Genomic DNA, 16,033 nt, shown 5'->3' on the forward strand with positions numbered 1-16,033 from the left:
AGTGAGTTATGCCCCTGCTAGAAAACCTCCTCCAGAAGAGGTGGAAGAAACTCTCCTCCCCCAAATTAGAGTAGAAACACCTAAAGAAGGGAAAGAGGAAGAGCCAGGCATGGGGGCAGCAAGATGGTCACCAATCCCTCTCCAGGTGGATCCTAGGCAGCACCACGCTGAACTCCTCATCACAGACAGGTGCTTCCCACTCCACGAGGTTGCTCCAGATTAATCCAGAACAGAAGGCCGGGTCATGCTGCATACAGTAAATTAAAAGCTCTGTGCCAAAACCCCACCAAGGATCCCCACAAAGGCACCATTTGCTTGTCGCATCACTTTTGAAAGGCAAACACTCAGAGAGAAAGGGAGTGATTAAGGATGCTGCTAATCCTGGAGTGTCCACAAAGATGGGTCTGCTGGGTTGTTCTCAAGGACAGAGTGTAAGTACCACTGGCCCCCAGACAGCCACTGGTCCTGTGAGGGGCTGGGACCAGCCTGGAAGGAAAGGCCAACCCACAGAGCCAGGAAGGAGCTGCTCACCCGGCCAACCTGCCCATGCAGCCAACGCCCTGAGCATCAGCATGAGCACAGCTCCCTGGGGAGAGAAGCTGTTTCCTGGCCTGATGTCTGGGAGGGTGCAAAGGTTTGAGTTTCCCACCGAGTACACAACACCTACAAAAATCCTGGAGCGTGGCTGTGGAGAAGACACACTGCTCTCACACCTTCCACAAGGTCAACATTCGTGCTTGTCTAAAACACTCCATCTCACCTCTCCCATCACAGCTTCAAAGGAAAACACCTCTGGCTGCTCTGGTGACCACGGCAGGAGAAGACCCCCAGAAAGGTAAGCAGGAGAAAAACCTCACAGATGCAGAAGATCCCTGGAGACGCAGAAGACCCCCCGACAGGTCATCCATCCGTGCCAGAAAGGATTCCCCAGGTGGTCCCTGGGGCTTTGCTTGGCTCTGCCAGCATCCCACCCCTCCATGCCAAGCATCCTGCTGCAGCATGGAGACCCCCGTGCCCCCTCCTCGCCCAGGGCACTCGCACACATGTTCGCACACGCCGGCGTGGAGCGGGAGGGGAAGCCAGGCTGCAGGAATAACACAGGCACACAAACAAAAGAGCACAAGCCATTAATCTGGGTGAACCAGAGGAAATGAAATCATTATGTCTGCAGCTACAACATCCCGAGGAACAAATTTCCTGCCTGGATAATAAATGGATTCTTTTGTTTCACATTGGCCCCGACCACATGAGTCTCTTGGCCTATTCCTCATCCAAAACATCTTGCTGTATAAATACCCAGACAGGTTCAAATTTCAGCTGCTAAAAATATGTTTTAATTATAATAATATATAATAATAATAACAACAAAAAAAAGATGGATCTACAGACTCCCCTTGCCTCCTAAACAACCTCTGAAGGCTTTCCAGCAGGCAAGCAAGCAAACAAAAAGTCCCAAAGTTGCCAAAAACAGCTGAACAGCACAAATGCAGCCTTTAAAAAATGACTGAGGCACCTGAAAGCAGCTCCAGGTTAATGCTTACAATAAATAACCCCTGTCAGAAAGAAAAATTAGGGGTGCATGAAGATTTGAAGCACCGATGGCCCAGAAGCATCTCCTAAGTACTTCCCAGCAACAGGACGGGACCAAAGCCACATGGCACATCAATGACAGCTCCAACCTGGGGCTGTGCAGGTTTTCTTCTGAGCCAGGTTTTCTTCTGGTGGCTTGCTAGGGCTTGGGATTTATCCATTGGATGGATAGGGGGGAGTGCAAGATCTGGCCTCCTCTGGCTTGGCAAGATGCTCCTCAGCTGCAGGAGTCTCCAGGGATGCAGACCTTGAAGAGAGCTGCGTGAATGACTGGTTCCAGCCGTTCCTTTAAGCTGCAACTCCATCACATCACTCACTTAAAACCATTTTTGCATCTAATTGCATATTTTCCTTCTGCTTTCAGCTTCTTTTCTCTCGCCTTCCCAGCTTCACCAACACATTGTGAGCACTGCAACAAGTTTCAAAACAAGACGCGGTTTTGAAGCCAAACATCGAAGCGTCTTGGTGCACAAAGTCCAAATTGTTTGGATGTTAAAGAGAGACCTCCAAACAGGGAAACAAGGTCAAAAATTCCTTCCATCTAGCAGGCAGCCAGGGGCAGAAGATCCAACCAAGCCCACCGTGCTCAACCACAGCTCTTACTCAGGGCTGGACTTGTTCTCCATCACCCCAAACATCCCAGCACCCAATGACTTCTCTTCAATTCCACACACAGACAGAGGAAGCCCCTGGTGCATCACACCAACAGAACCTCAATTTTGGTTTCCTTTGAGGGTCATCTTTAATTCCAGTTACATTGTGGATGCTGGGGAAAGCATCCAAGCACAGCTGCTGCCTCATTTCTGTCGCTTATCACCACTGTTACTTCAAGGAAGGGGAGGGGGAAAAAGAAAGGAAAAAAAAAAAAACCAACAGTCCTTGGAAACTAAATATTTACACACCCACATAGGCTAATCCCAGCAGATCCAAGGGTGGGAAGCCTATTAAAGAAACATCCCTAATTACTTTCCCATTTTAAAGGGAATCATCTGGCCATTAGCTCGAATGCTTTACTTAAGTAATCACTTATTTTTCAAGAGGAATAATCTGCTGCTGTGTGCACAGACAGGACTGGGGGCTGAGAAACCATTTTTATACCCTTTCCTCAGGTACAGCCAAGTGGCACAGAGGGGCTGGAGGAAGAGAGGGGAGTCAGGAGGTCAACACATGCCACCCTTGGGAGGCCACTCCTGGCACACAGACAGAGGCAGCTCATGCTCTGACACCTTGCCGGTCCCTCGACTGCACTACAAAGAAACTTTGTTGGGAAAAGGGGAGTTCTCAAGGAAACATGGGAAAGAAAAATGGGAACAGAGCCCAGACACCTTGAAAGGCCATCAGTCCCCTCACAACGATGCCCTGGCAAATGCCCCTGTCCCTCCCAGCAGTGCCAGGAGCAGGGAAACACAGCAGGCTGATACTGCAAAACACTGATTTTTCAAGAGCATCTTTCGGTCCCTTTTTGCTGATGTATTAACAAAACATTCTCTTATCAAAAAGTCAGGTGGTTTCTGCAGGAAAAAAATGTCAGGAATCCAGACACGGCGATGTATGGAAGGATTCCCAGTACCCCCCCTGTAACAGCAAAGCAAAGAGCAGCAATTTGCTAATTGGCAACAGCCGCTGCGCTGCTCGAGGAAAGGGCTGGAACCTTGAGGATGGGCACAAGTTTGATTATAAGACACGCTCAGTGGATCATTTAGAAAGATAAAACCACGCTCGCTCTGCCGCAGCCAGCTATTAAAAGTGGAGAATGTTATTTCAGGTAATAAAGAGCAAGACCTGAGGACCAGCCTGGGAATTCAAATTTACAACTTGTATCAAATTCATCTGCTGTAAAACTTCACCTAGTTTATAAGTTTCTCACCAACTTCATAAAACATGTTTTATTATTATTGTTTTCTGACTCTCCTGCCTTAATAAAATTCCTCTCCCAGCCTGTGTGGGTGTTGCATTATAAACATTTGCACTTTGATTCATTCAAGACTGCAGAAAGCTTTCAAGGTAACCTATTAGGAATACTTTAAATGGTTCAAAGACATCCCAGTTTCCCCTGAACACCGCAAAGCTTTAAAGAACAAAATAAAAACATGCCTTGCTGCGAACCACCTCCAAAAATCTGCTGGGCTGGTGACTCAGGAAATGAGAGTGACCACACAGGCCAGCCAGGAGGGGTCCAGAGTCGGAAAACACAGGAGTTACCAGGGCACAGGGTAAGGTGGGCACCCACCCATCACTCCCCAAGCCCCCTTGCCAGGGAGCTGGTGGGATTTATTAACAAAAGATTCTCTTGGGGATGATGTGAGTGTGTCCCACTGGTAGGAGGCAGCCAGACCATTTTTGGGGATGCTGCTGAGTGGCTCCCACTGGTGGGAGGCAGCTGGACCATTTTCAGGGATGCTGCCAAAGCGCTTCCCACTAGTGGGAGGCAGCTGGGCCATTTTTGGGGATGCTGTTGAGTGGCTCCCACTGGTGGGAGGCAGCTGGACTGTTTTTGGGGATGCTGCCAAGTGGTTCCCACTGGTGGGAGGCAGCCAGACCATCTTCCCACAAGTGAAGGACCCAACCATGCAAAACCAGGGATTTCCTCATCCCCAATCAGCGAGCGGAGCCCAGCGCTGGCGCACAAAGCAGAGCTAGAGGGGGCTGGACACAGCGTCCTTCTCAAAGCAGCCCCTTTTCTCCTGCCTCAGGAGAAGTTAAGGAGCCTGCTGAAGTTAAGGAGCAGCCTTTGGTGGCTCTGAGCGGGCTCTGGAGGCAGGCTCTGAGCAGCCTCCCTCCCGCGGGCGCGCAGCAGTGCCACCAGTGCGGCGATAACCCATGAGAATAAAAGCTGAGTTTTAGGAGGATGCTGAACACAATTAGCTCGTGCCCTTACAGCTCCCACCAGCCAGCAGCCACCTCCTCTCCTCCACCATGTTGGCTGCAGCATCCAGGGGCCGGAGGGACACAGCCAGCCCACGGACAGAGCTCAGGAGGGCTCGACCTGAGCTGAGTCCAGAGAAAAAGGCATTGATGCCTTTAGTTCTGCACAGCTGCAGCTTCTCTCCACTTGACTGAGCAAGAGGGAGATTACCCGGCACAATGCACGTGGCTCAAGGAGCCACACGTCCCTCCCTAGGAAACATGGTACAGAACTGATCCTCCTTTCTTTCATTAAACCAGAAATTACCACTTTAGAGGCCATCTCTGGTCACAATAACATCATTGTATGTGACTTCACAGTGCCTCTGTTGAGAGCCTGATGGGCTCAAACAACTTAGACCCCCACCAGCAACTTCAGCTCAAGAAGCAAAGCACAGGCAGCAAAGGCCACAGATCTCCAGGAGATTCATCCACTTGTGTGGAGCTTCTGGAGAGCTTCAGCCAAACTCCACAGGCTGGGGAAGAGCTCTGTGCTCTGGGTTCACTTGCAGCCAGTTCATGCCCATAATTTCCAGGACTAAATAAAAACTGCATTAAAAATAATCACAGCAGAAGAGCAGGGATGGAGTGGCCACATAGTGAGGGCAAACACAGGGAGAGCTGGAGAGCTATGTTTGGAGAGCTGGAGAGCAGCCTCTCCAGCTCCATGGGTACATCACAGAAGGCAAAGGTGCTGGACTAGTCAAAACCATTACCAGAAGCACTTCTGAGAGAACAATTGTGACAATTTTCTTACTTCCAAACACATTTGTTTCAAATGAAAAGCAAAGCCAGCACCAAACGGAGCACTCCAAGAGCATCCCACTCATGCTCTCTCCCTACATGTCCATCCTGTTCCTTGGGCATTTGGAAACCAGAAGCTACAGATTTTTGGTGAAAAGGCTGTCTCCCTCCCAGTCTCCCCGTCCAGAGGGCAGGGAATGCCCAGTGGGCCCAGAGCAGCCCCCCACAGCACACTGTTCTCCTCCTGCCCCCTGAGAGCAGTGTTTCCCTTTCAACTCTTCTGCTGAGTTCCCAGTTTTCCTGGGGAAGATGTAATTCACACCCCTCTTCCTGTTCCACAGTGATTTAATGTCTTTTGAGCAAAATGCAATTATCCTCGTATCAACAGGGCCCTAGCGAGGATGATAATGAGCCGGCTCCAACCCCGCAGCTACGGAAGCGGCTGAAGCCAGCGGAGGCCTCGAGTAATCAAAGGCCCGTCCCCGGCCTCCGATTGCTGAACAAGAAATGAAAAACCTCCATAAAACTTCAAACACTGCCATTCCCTGCTCCATCCCTCCACCCGTGGTGGGGGTTTTAGCACCAGGAGACAAGCGACCAACACCAGCTCCAGGTCCCTCTGATGTCCTGCAATCTTTAGTGTGTAACTCTAAACTCCATACAGAGTGTTAGCTACTGTTCTCCTATTTTGGTCAGACAAAACAGTTCCTCTCTAGGCCTGGCAATCAAGGACACCTGACTGTCTCAGGCCCTGAGAAATGTAAACAAAAGTGAGTTGGGGGGGCAAGCAAACTTGGGGTAAATGACTTCATTACCTGAACCTGTAAATGGAAGATTCACCCCCAACATACAAATGGACCAAACTTATAAAAGTATGAAAACCCATGACCCCATTGCCCATTTGGGTGTAGGCCCTGGGGTCTTTGACTGCCCTAATGTACCTGAAGGCCCTTCAATAAATATAACCACTTTTATTCTCTTAATTTTGTCTGGCCTCTGATTTTAGGTAGTCCCAAAAGGCATCACCCCCAGCTTCATCACACCCAGCTGCATTTTGGGTGTCACCTGCCAGGTCACCCAGAGCACCCCAGGGCAGAGAGAGGGCACGGGGGCATCGACCTTCTGCTCCAAGCAGACACAGCAGCCCTGTATGCCCAGGTTCTGAGGCTCAAGGAGAAGCAGCCCCCACCCCAAGTTGGAGGTGCCTTGCTTTGCCCCAGGACATGCAAATAAAGGTGTCCTCCTGCTCTGCCCTGCAAAAAGGAAGAAAATAGAGAAAGGGATGGAAAGACGTGGACATGCAACAGGTCTTGGGCTTTGCAGGACTGCAGAGGCTTCCTGGGAGACAGCAGAGCCAGGAGCAGGGAGCATCCAGTGAGCTAAGCTGCCCATCCCCTCAAAAAAATAATATATAGCCAGGCAAAGACACCAAAACCCAGCTGTGCTCAGAGCATTCCAAGGAAAATGCTGGTTGGGTTTGAATAATCCAAAGCTTGGTTCCCAGTTGCTGTTGGGATGTGGCTCACTGGGTACTAGTGCATTGGAGAGGCAGGTGGGATGAGAGAAGGGCTTTTGAGGAGAGAGCATCATAAAACAATCCTTTGAAGTCGTGATGAAACCCCCATCGAGGATGGCAGGAAACAGCCGGGAAGTGAGGATTTCCACAGCCTCTTACCTATTCCCACCCACCACTTTTACTCCTTGCGTAACAACTCAAAGCTTCATCAGCTCCAACCACCAGTAACCCTGACTGGATGCCTCCCCAGATAATAAACATTTCCTTCACTACTAACGAGCACATACCTGAGGCTTTATTAATGCCTACTTACTTGGCCTGGATATTTCCAAATTTTAAATAAGTAAGTAAATAAAATCCTAGAATCCCTGAATGGTTTGGGTTGGGAGAGACCTTAAAGATCATCTCATTCCACCCCTTAGCCATGGGCAGGGACAACTTCCACTAGATCTTAGTAATAACCTAAATAACCTTAATACTGTTAAAAATCACCAAGATTACCTTAATACCGTATTTTTTTTCTCCCCCCCAATCTGGAAAGACCTTGAAAGGACTTCACCTGCTTATTAAGGGGAATGTCTTAGAAGAGAAAAAAACCAAATTAACACTCACCAATTAACTAAAACCAATCTTAACCCTCACCTCTTCCAAACGACTGCTTGCCATGACCTTCCATTGTGACATAAGCACACAGTACGGAGATGCCAACCGTGGGATGCTCTGGGACTCCCCTCCTCCCAAACCAAGAGCATCCCTGGTTTAAGTTGGAAGAAGTGAGGCTGAAGGACACTCATCTTCCTCATCCAGGGCTCAGCACAAGCCCCTTCCCCTTTGAACTGTTGCCTCTGTGATTTTTCACCACGGGGCTCCCAGCAGGAACTTATTAAAGCCAGACCAAAGCACGTCTTGCTTTAATAGTAATTAGGTCACCCTGGGTTGTGGGCTTAGCAGGCAAAACTATAATTATTTAGAAACATCAAGTTTAAATGCCAAAGAATCTTAATGGAGCTGAGCTAATTAACCAATTTCAACTAAGTAACTGATTAGCTTAAAAAGAAAAAAAAGATAAATCAATGATCATAGACAACAACATTTTCTTTTAACAGCCTTTCTTGCAGCAATTCTCAATTGCACAAACTGAGCCCAACAACCCCTGCTAACCAAATATTATTGTAATTAAATATTCAACAGAAAGCCTCTTCAATTATTCAAAAGACTGATAACACTTGGTTATAATTGGGGTGGTGGGAGAGGTTTCCAGAAGCAGGGATTGTGTGCAGCTCCGGCTGCTGACGCAAACCCGAGGGTCGTGGCATCAGCACAGGGCACCCCTCCCACGCCTGGAACCGACCTGGGGCAGACGGATGCTCTCCAGCCCAGACGTGAGAAAACAGACCAGATGGTGCACAGGCTTTCTGGACTCCTGTTATTAGACCGAAAATTTAGGGGACTAATGGCTGGTTTCCAGGTTTCACACCGTTTTCCAGTGGTAGCGTTATTCCCCTGCCAGAGGGCCGGGAGGAAAAGCAGGCCCCCGTGTATCATTATAATTCACTAAGCGGCATTACCGTAGGAAATTACAAATTAGCTTTTCAGCAAAGGATACGGACGTATTTAGATTAGCCATCGAGAAACTACAGAACCTTCCAGCCCATTCATCAAAGGTCTTGTAGCTCCAACTTTCAGGGAAATGAAACAATAATAAATATTGAGCAGGGAAAGTTAATCTCCCCTGAACGCACTTTAATAATTCAGAAGTTGTGAGAAATAAATAAAGCACAGATCCTTTTGTGCCTACAAAACACGTGTCTTGTTTTTCTCACTGTTTCTCATGATGTGACTTGGTGGGAAAATGGATGGTGACGAAAATAAAAGAGCTCCAAAAACAAAGCTGTGGCTGTGAACAACATTTACAGGGAAGAAGGGAGCCCATCCATGCTTGCCACTTATCTGGAAAGCCGTGGAGCTGATTTGGGCAAGAGTTTGCTCCCATTGTCCCTAAGGACAGGGCTGTGTGGCCTCTACCTGCTGCCTGCATCCGCTCCATGCCTGTTCTCTTCCCTGCACGCTCCCAGGCAGCCTCTCAGGCTGCTCATTTTTGGAAAGACTGTGGGTGTACGCCTAAAAGCCAGACAATGCAATAACCAGCTCAGGGTCCAAGGGCTACCCAAGGTCCCAGCTCTCTCCTGACACTACTCTGCCCTCACTCCATCCCTTTCCTCACCCTTCTGCCCCCACACCAACCCGGGACCTCTGTAAGCAGCACTCACTCCAACCTCCTACCATTCCAATTGAGGAGATGCCTTCCCAAATTGCCACCCGGCCAACATCCAACCTTAACATTTGCCTTGCCCAAGCACTGATGCGTGCAACCCTTGCGAGCTCTGTTCGCAGCAGAACAAGGTCAAACTGAAATGCACTTTCAAATCTTAATGAATATTTGGGGAAAGCATTCCCTCCCACAACCCCAGCTATTTACCCGGCCTTGCTGTGCTGTTAAATGACTCCTCACACCAGTGCTGTCTGTTTACAGGGAACGAAGCACCGTGGTGCCCTTCGGGCAGCATCACACAGGTTTGGGGCTCCTGCAGGAAGCCCTTTCCACGTGCGCTGAGCTTGGGGTACCCACAGCTGGGAGAGGTAAAAAAAGCCCCCTGGAGCTGGCTGGACTCAGCCAGCGCAGTGCACACACACCACAAGAGCCTCAGCCTTGCTCTGGGCATCACTTCCATCAGCCTCATCCCACAGCACTCCCGCTGCACCAGGGCTGGGGTCTCCGAGACTTTGCTGCCCTGATTAGCATCAAGTTACCCATTGCCCAAGGTACCATTTCCCCCTTTTCGTCAAATCTGAGCATTTCTTTAGCTTACAGAACCCACCTCTGCTAGAAACATCTATTATTCAGCACCGTAGCCTGGATCCAGATGAACATATCTGGCCTCCTTCATCACCAAACATCCGTATTTTCTTCTGATTTCTAAGGCCAGTGGAAGGGTTTTACTCTGTCCTGTTGTGTCAGGAGCTGTACCCAGGATGGGTGAGAGGACACCTTGCAAGCCCTCTGGCAGCTCACGCCACAGCAGTCAGGGCCACTTAATACATGGGAGAACATGCAGCACTCCAATATCCAAAAGAACAGGAAAACACAGTCCCCACCTACTCCACGAGCAGAGATACCAGGAATTAATCCAAAAAAAAGGCAACATAAGCACCTGCAGTGTCGGGCCCCTTTTCCATTATTTGGCAAAACACTTTCCCTTCAGGCTGACAAGATCTGGGCTCACTCATCACGCCAAGAATAAGGGATTTCCCCTTAGGGCTTTCTTTTTTTCCCCCAGTTAGAGCAAAGAAAGCAAGAGTGAAGGGATGCCTGAATAGCAGCACTTGCAAATTCCCATGAAAGTTACCATTTTCACTCGCAAATTCCCTCCTGAAGACTTATTTCTAGCCCTTGAGAAGGGCTCTGCTCAGGGTGGAGCAGCTGGGCCAGAGGTGGGAGCGCACAGGGTGCTGCTGCTGAGGGAGGGCGGCCGCCGGCTCTTAGCCTGCTCGGCACCGGCGCTGCTCCGCTGCCTGGCGGAAGCACAGGAAGCCCAAAGGATGCCTGCAACAGATGCGAGCATCCCGAGCCAAGGGGGAGGAGAGCGGGCACCCGGGGCAGGCGGCATGCACGGAGGAGGAGGCAGGGACGTCGCTCTCCAGTCAAATCCCATCCCTGCTCCTCTCGCAGGCAGCAGTTCCAAAGCCAGGGGATAAGCAGGGGGAGAAAAACTAAGCCGGATCCACCAGCCCCAAGCAGGGCTTTCCACCTCCCTGCTGTGCTCTCCTTATTGTGATGCTGCAAGCACAGAGAGAAAAACCTGGCTTTTAAAAGAGCAGGCGCGAGGCAGGGAGATGGTGGAGAGGTGAGCAGGCCAGGCAGGTGAAACAGAGTATGTGGAGGAGCTGCACCGAAATGGACATCAGCCCCATCCGACCTACCAACAGCTCCAACCCGAGTTAAAACGTGTAACGTCAGTCCATTACCACCCTCTCTATATGCTAAATGGATTATATTTGGTTCAGCTAACACGAGAGAGAGCACGCGAGCGGCTTCTGAGTGATTGCAGGGTGTGGGAGAGACAGAGTATTTGGTGCTGTCATCTTCTCACATCCTTCTTCCTCTTCGCAAGCCACAAAAAGAATTTTAAAATTACTATAAACATCCAGCTGTCCAGCAGAAAAGGGCCAGCTAAGCCACAGGATTTGGTAAAAAATCAAGGAACCATAAAAAAAGTCAGATAAGTGACTCTATTACAACCAGGTTTGCGTGCCGCAGGCAATGAGTTAGCAAGGTTTTACGGAGAATAACGAGAGTGGTTTGGAGGCAGCCCGAGCCCTGACCCCAGATGCATCCTCCTCCCCCTCCAGCCGGGTCCAGACCCCCAGACACCTCCCCCACCATCACGGTAAAAAGACTTTTTGTCTCGTTGGCTGATTTGAGATGCAGGGAGCCATCCCTGGCTCAGCTGCTCCTGCAGCCCAGGGCAGAGCAGGGCGCCAGCCGTGGCTTTGCCGTGCCGTCAGAGAGGGCTGCTGGCAAATCCAGCCTCGCCGATGCTCCAGGGGCAAAGCCAGACCCCAGGGCAGGGCAGGTCCTAGGAGATGCTCCAGATCCATTAGAGAAAACCATGTCTCAATCTAGCAAGTTCAACCTCTGCATCAAGAGATTCAGTAAGATTTAAATAAACCCCCAAAAAAGGCATTTTCTTTATACAACCACATCATTAGACTCTTGCCTTAACTCCAAATCAGATTTGATTGCTCTACCTCAGAAATTCCCCATCCAAAATTTTCCCTGAAATCTGAGATCTCTCCTAAGATACTACTTTACTATCCAAGATACTACTATTCCTCAGCAGAGCAGAAATATCACCACTCCTCAACAGGTTCCGTCCTGGGCAGGGACACCGACTCCACCGGTGCTCCCGGGGAGAGCTCCAGCAAGCTGAGAACACCCTGGGTGACACCCCGGAGTGCCCTCAGACCAGGAGGGAGCCGAGGTCTCCTATCCAGCCGCAATTCCAGCAGTGCCTCAATCCGCTGACGCTCAAAGCGAAGAGCTGCTAACAGGTTTTGCCTCTTCACGTGCGGCTTCGCCACCGAGCAAACGCGCGCTCGTTGCATCACGCATCGGCATGGCACCAGCACTCCCACCTCCAGGTATTCCTACAGAGATGTCATGAGGCAGCCCCAGAAATACGAAAAGCAAACACCTGTGTCAGCCAAAAGCCAGCGGGAAGGGGATGCTGCAGCAAGCGGGCCTGCCTGCCACGATCCAGCAGCCGTGCTTGCGAGCAGAGAGCAGCTGCGGCCAAACCCCACCGGAGCAGCATTCCGGCTCCCGAACCAGCTCCTAGCCGCCCGGAGCTGCGCCGGAGTCTCCTGCCACCTCTGACAGCTTGCAGTTCAGCCACAACCATACTGACATTAAAACCCCCGAGGAGGGCCCGGCCCCACGCCGGCCGGCAGCGGTCTGAGACCCCGAGCATCATCATCTCCCCGCAGCCGCGCGCCTCTCGCTGCCCACAGCCGAGGGGCTGCACCACGTCCCCTGCTCGCAGCCACCGCTCCAGCTCTGCTGGGCAACCCCTGCCACGAGCTGGTGCTGTACCAGCAAGAAAGGTGGCAGTGGCAAAATAAAGAGGAAATATAATAGAAGCAATACTTCAAGAGCCATGCCGGGCACGGAGCAGCGACGCAGCACCAAGGCTGGGGCGGGCTGGCTGTCCCACCAGGCCCACCGCCCGCAGCCCGGGTCTTGGTTGCAGGCACCGTCCTGCTGCCCAGCAAATCCCACGACCAAGCTGGAGATGGGGAAAAGATCCCAGCCCACCGGCACGGACTGCGCTGAGAGGACGGGCACGCACCTGCTCTGTGGCTCCATGGCCGGGCCAAGCGCCCCCCGGCTCAGTTCATACCCAGAAACGGAGACCACCTGCCCACGGCTGCCGGCGCATCCATCCTCCGCGGGGCTGGGAGGAGGAGGGTTGGCAGAGGCGGCTCCGAGCACCGCCACGGCCCCCGGAGGCGGCCCCACCGCGGCCCCGGGGACCAGAGGGAACCCTGACGGGACTCCGGAGACCGTCCCACTGCGGCCCGGGCGCCAGAAGGGACCCCGGAGGTGACCCCACCGCGGCCCCGGGCAGGGCTCCGCAGGGAAGGGGAGCCGAGCCAGAGCGACAGCTCGCCCCACGCGGATGCGGGCGGGTTCCCTCCTCCATCCCCGGCCCCCTCCCGAGGGCACGGGCTGCCAGCACCGCCCGCGGACCGGGTACCCCGGACTGCCACAAGAGGCCGGGGCCACGGGGCCGGGATCCAGCCCCGTGCCGGTGCCTTACGGCGGGAGAGTCGCTCCCCGCCTGCTCCCCAGCCGCAGACGCCGCGGGCGGCGCAGGGACCCTCGGCTCAGCATCCCACCCGCTCCCGGTAGTCCCGGTCGCCGCTCACCTTCCACGGCGGCCGCGGCGGCGGCCAGGCAGAGCAGCACCACCAGATCCGCAGCCATCGCCTCCTCGGGCCCCGCAGGCGTCAGCCGCTACCGGCGGGCGGCCGTGAGCGGGCATGGGGGGTGCGTCCGCGGGCCGGGTGGCTCCGTGGCAGGGCGGGCCGGGGCCGCGGACGGGACGGGCCGGTGGCAGTGCCGGTGCCGCTGCCCGCCCGCCCGGGTCACATCGCCGCCGCGAGTGGCGCGCGCGGCCACGCCGCCGCCGGCCCCCGCCGCCGCCTGGCCACGCCCCCGCCGCCGCCCCGCCAATCCCCGCGCCGCGCCCCGCCCCGGCCACGCCCCCGCCCGCCGCGCGCGTCCGTGCGAAGGGGGATGGCGCCCCCTGGCGGCCCAAGGACGCCCCTCACGCCGTGCCTCCCCTCAGCGGGACCCGCGACGGGGCGGGCCTGGGCCCCGCAGGGCCGGGACGCGGCCGGGGACGGGCGGCGACAGGAGCGGGGAGGCGCCGGCGGGGTCACAGCGCCGCAGTCTCGCTCCCATCTCTCACCCCCAAAAGGAATCTCGAGCGAACCGTCAGCCCCACAGAGACGTGGCCCCTCTGCCCAGCCGCCCCCAGCATGGCCGCTCCCCTCAGGCTCAGACGCTGCGGCCGCAGGGGTCGGACCCAACGCGGGGCCCCCTCAGCCTCCTGCCGTCTCCGCCTTCTCACCCTTCTCTGGGCATCGCTCCGGGAGCCGCGGCCACATGGGACACCGGGAGCAGCGGCCTCACTCGGGGGACACCGGGATGCTCGGCACCCCTCGGCAGCAGCCCTGTCACTGCCAGCCCAGGGCGTGCCCTGGTACCCACAAGCGCAGCCAGGAGCGATCTACATTCACAGCCTACAAAAAGAACCATCCAGAAGGGCGCTCACCCCGTCCTGCTCACCCCACGCACCGCCCTGGTCACCCTCGGCAGGGCTCAGCATCCCCCGCTGCTCCGCTCCCCACCCCACAGCAAAGCTGGCCCTGGCCCTCCTCCTCAGGGATCCGTGCATCCCAGCACACGCGGGTCAGGAAAAACAGCGCGGGCAGGGCAGGCAGCAAGGGCTCATTCCAGTCACGGCCGCACGCCTGCCGCCACGATGGGACCAGAAACCCTGCAGAGACATCAAACGCTGGAAAATCGTCAGCTTTTCAGGGAAAGAGCGTGCAAAAAACAGTCAGCGGTGCCACGGGAACAAGAGTTTTCCTTTTGCGGTTGTGCAAAATGTATTTTCAAGCAGCTCCTATTCAGCTGAGCAAATAACAGAAAAAATTGCCAAGAACCTTCTGGCTAAGTTTTAAGGAAATTTGCTTTCATCTTGACAACCCTTCTTCATTTCCTTCCCATGAATATCTCAGCAATCCAGTTTACTCACTCAGAGGATCACAGAAAGAAAACTGTGAAGTAAATGTCAGTATTATTTGCATCTTTATCCAGTCTGCCATAAAAGCAACACCATGTTATTTATCTGATCTAGCACAACTCAGTAACAGCTCAAGTATAGAATATTCATGATGTGCAAAGCAAAAAAATGTTAATCGTTTGAGAATACAAGAGGCAAAGAGCTGAGCCTGTGAGTTATCCAGAGAAGTGCCTCAGCTTGGGGTGGTTTTTTTTCCTCCCAAATAATAGTTATCAACTGAAAAACTTGCATTCAGAAACTAACATTTGACCAAAATAAGCCTGACAATTTTTGTAGGGTAAAAAAAAGAATAATACATCAATATTCTTCTGATTTCTTTTCAGCTGGCCAAAGAGTTGGCTGCGCTGGGTGAAAGCCAGCTGTGTTTGTTCAAAATGTTTTCTCTTCCGTCAGCCTTGCTCCGAGTCTCCCAACAGCAAGGCTTTGCTTCTCCTGGAGGACACGTCTCTGAAAAAGCCGTGTACCATCTGGGGGTGGAAGTGGGAAGGTGGCAGCATCCTGTCACAGGGCCACTCTTCCTTGCACACCCAGTGGGATTGTCACCATCTGCCCCAGGGACAATGCCCACCAGTGTCCCCTTGGAGGGCACATGAAGGGCATTAAAGCCTGGTGGAGTTTTGGGCACATTTTGCTCCATTTTCCTCTCTGAGCCAGCCATGTGTAGGAGGCAAACACCCCATGGAAGGCAAAACCACCCTCGGGGCTACCAGCAACCTCCAGTTCTGCCCACCAGGCCCCTGTGCAGGAAGGACATGGGGCACAGACCTGCTCAGAGCATGAGCAGCCCCCCAGAGGGAAGGCTTTGGGCGGTGCTGTGCCCGGGGTGCACGGCCGGTCCCTCTGTGCTCACAGCCCGCAGCGCATTGAGATGGCGGCAGTCGGCTGCCAGAATTAGCTCTGTCTTAATTAACAGCTTTGCCTTTGTTCTCAGATGCTGCTTCAGGCGATGCCAAAGCCTTTGTGGAGGATGAAGATCTGGGATCCCAGTGAAAGGAAGCATCAAGACTTATCATATGGCATGGCACAGATCTCCTTCTCAAAAAACCCTCGTAACCACCTTCGAGAGCAGAGGGGTCACAGCCTGTGCCAGTCCCCGTCCATCCCCACCACACTGGCTGTGACAGGACCAGCTGAAGCACTAACATGAATCCCACCAGGCCATCCTTGTGCATCTGGTGGCAGCAACCATGCTACAAGGGAGGCTCTGGAGGGATCGCCCCAAATCCTTCGAGCTGGGAACCAGCAGGCCCACGCTCTGGGAGCCCGACATCTCCTGTGACAGCAAGTGGAGGGTGAGCAAGGCTCCTGCCTTGCACCAGAGCTACCACCCAGCTCAGACTGGGAG

The 16,033-nt window shown here is 53.4% G+C and overlaps 1 protein-coding gene across 1 annotated transcript in view; it reads right to left on the minus strand.

Moving 5' to 3' along the window:
- Window positions 1-13,424, minus strand: part of EPHB1 (EPH receptor B1) — an 80,562-nt gene extending 67,138 nt beyond the window's left edge. The window contains exon 1 of the mRNA XM_032119624.1: window positions 13,244-13,424. Coding sequence (XP_031975515.1) covers window positions 13,244-13,301 — 58 coding nt within the window. The 5' untranslated portion in view covers window positions 13,302-13,424. The remainder of the gene's footprint in view (window positions 1-13,243) is intronic.
- Window positions 13,425-16,033: the final 2,609 nt, after the last annotated feature.

This window comes from Corvus moneduloides, chromosome 10 (genome assembly GCF_009650955.1).
Source record: "Corvus moneduloides isolate bCorMon1 chromosome 10, bCorMon1.pri, whole genome shotgun sequence".
Taxonomy (NCBI): Eukaryota; Metazoa; Chordata; class Aves; order Passeriformes; family Corvidae; genus Corvus; species Corvus moneduloides.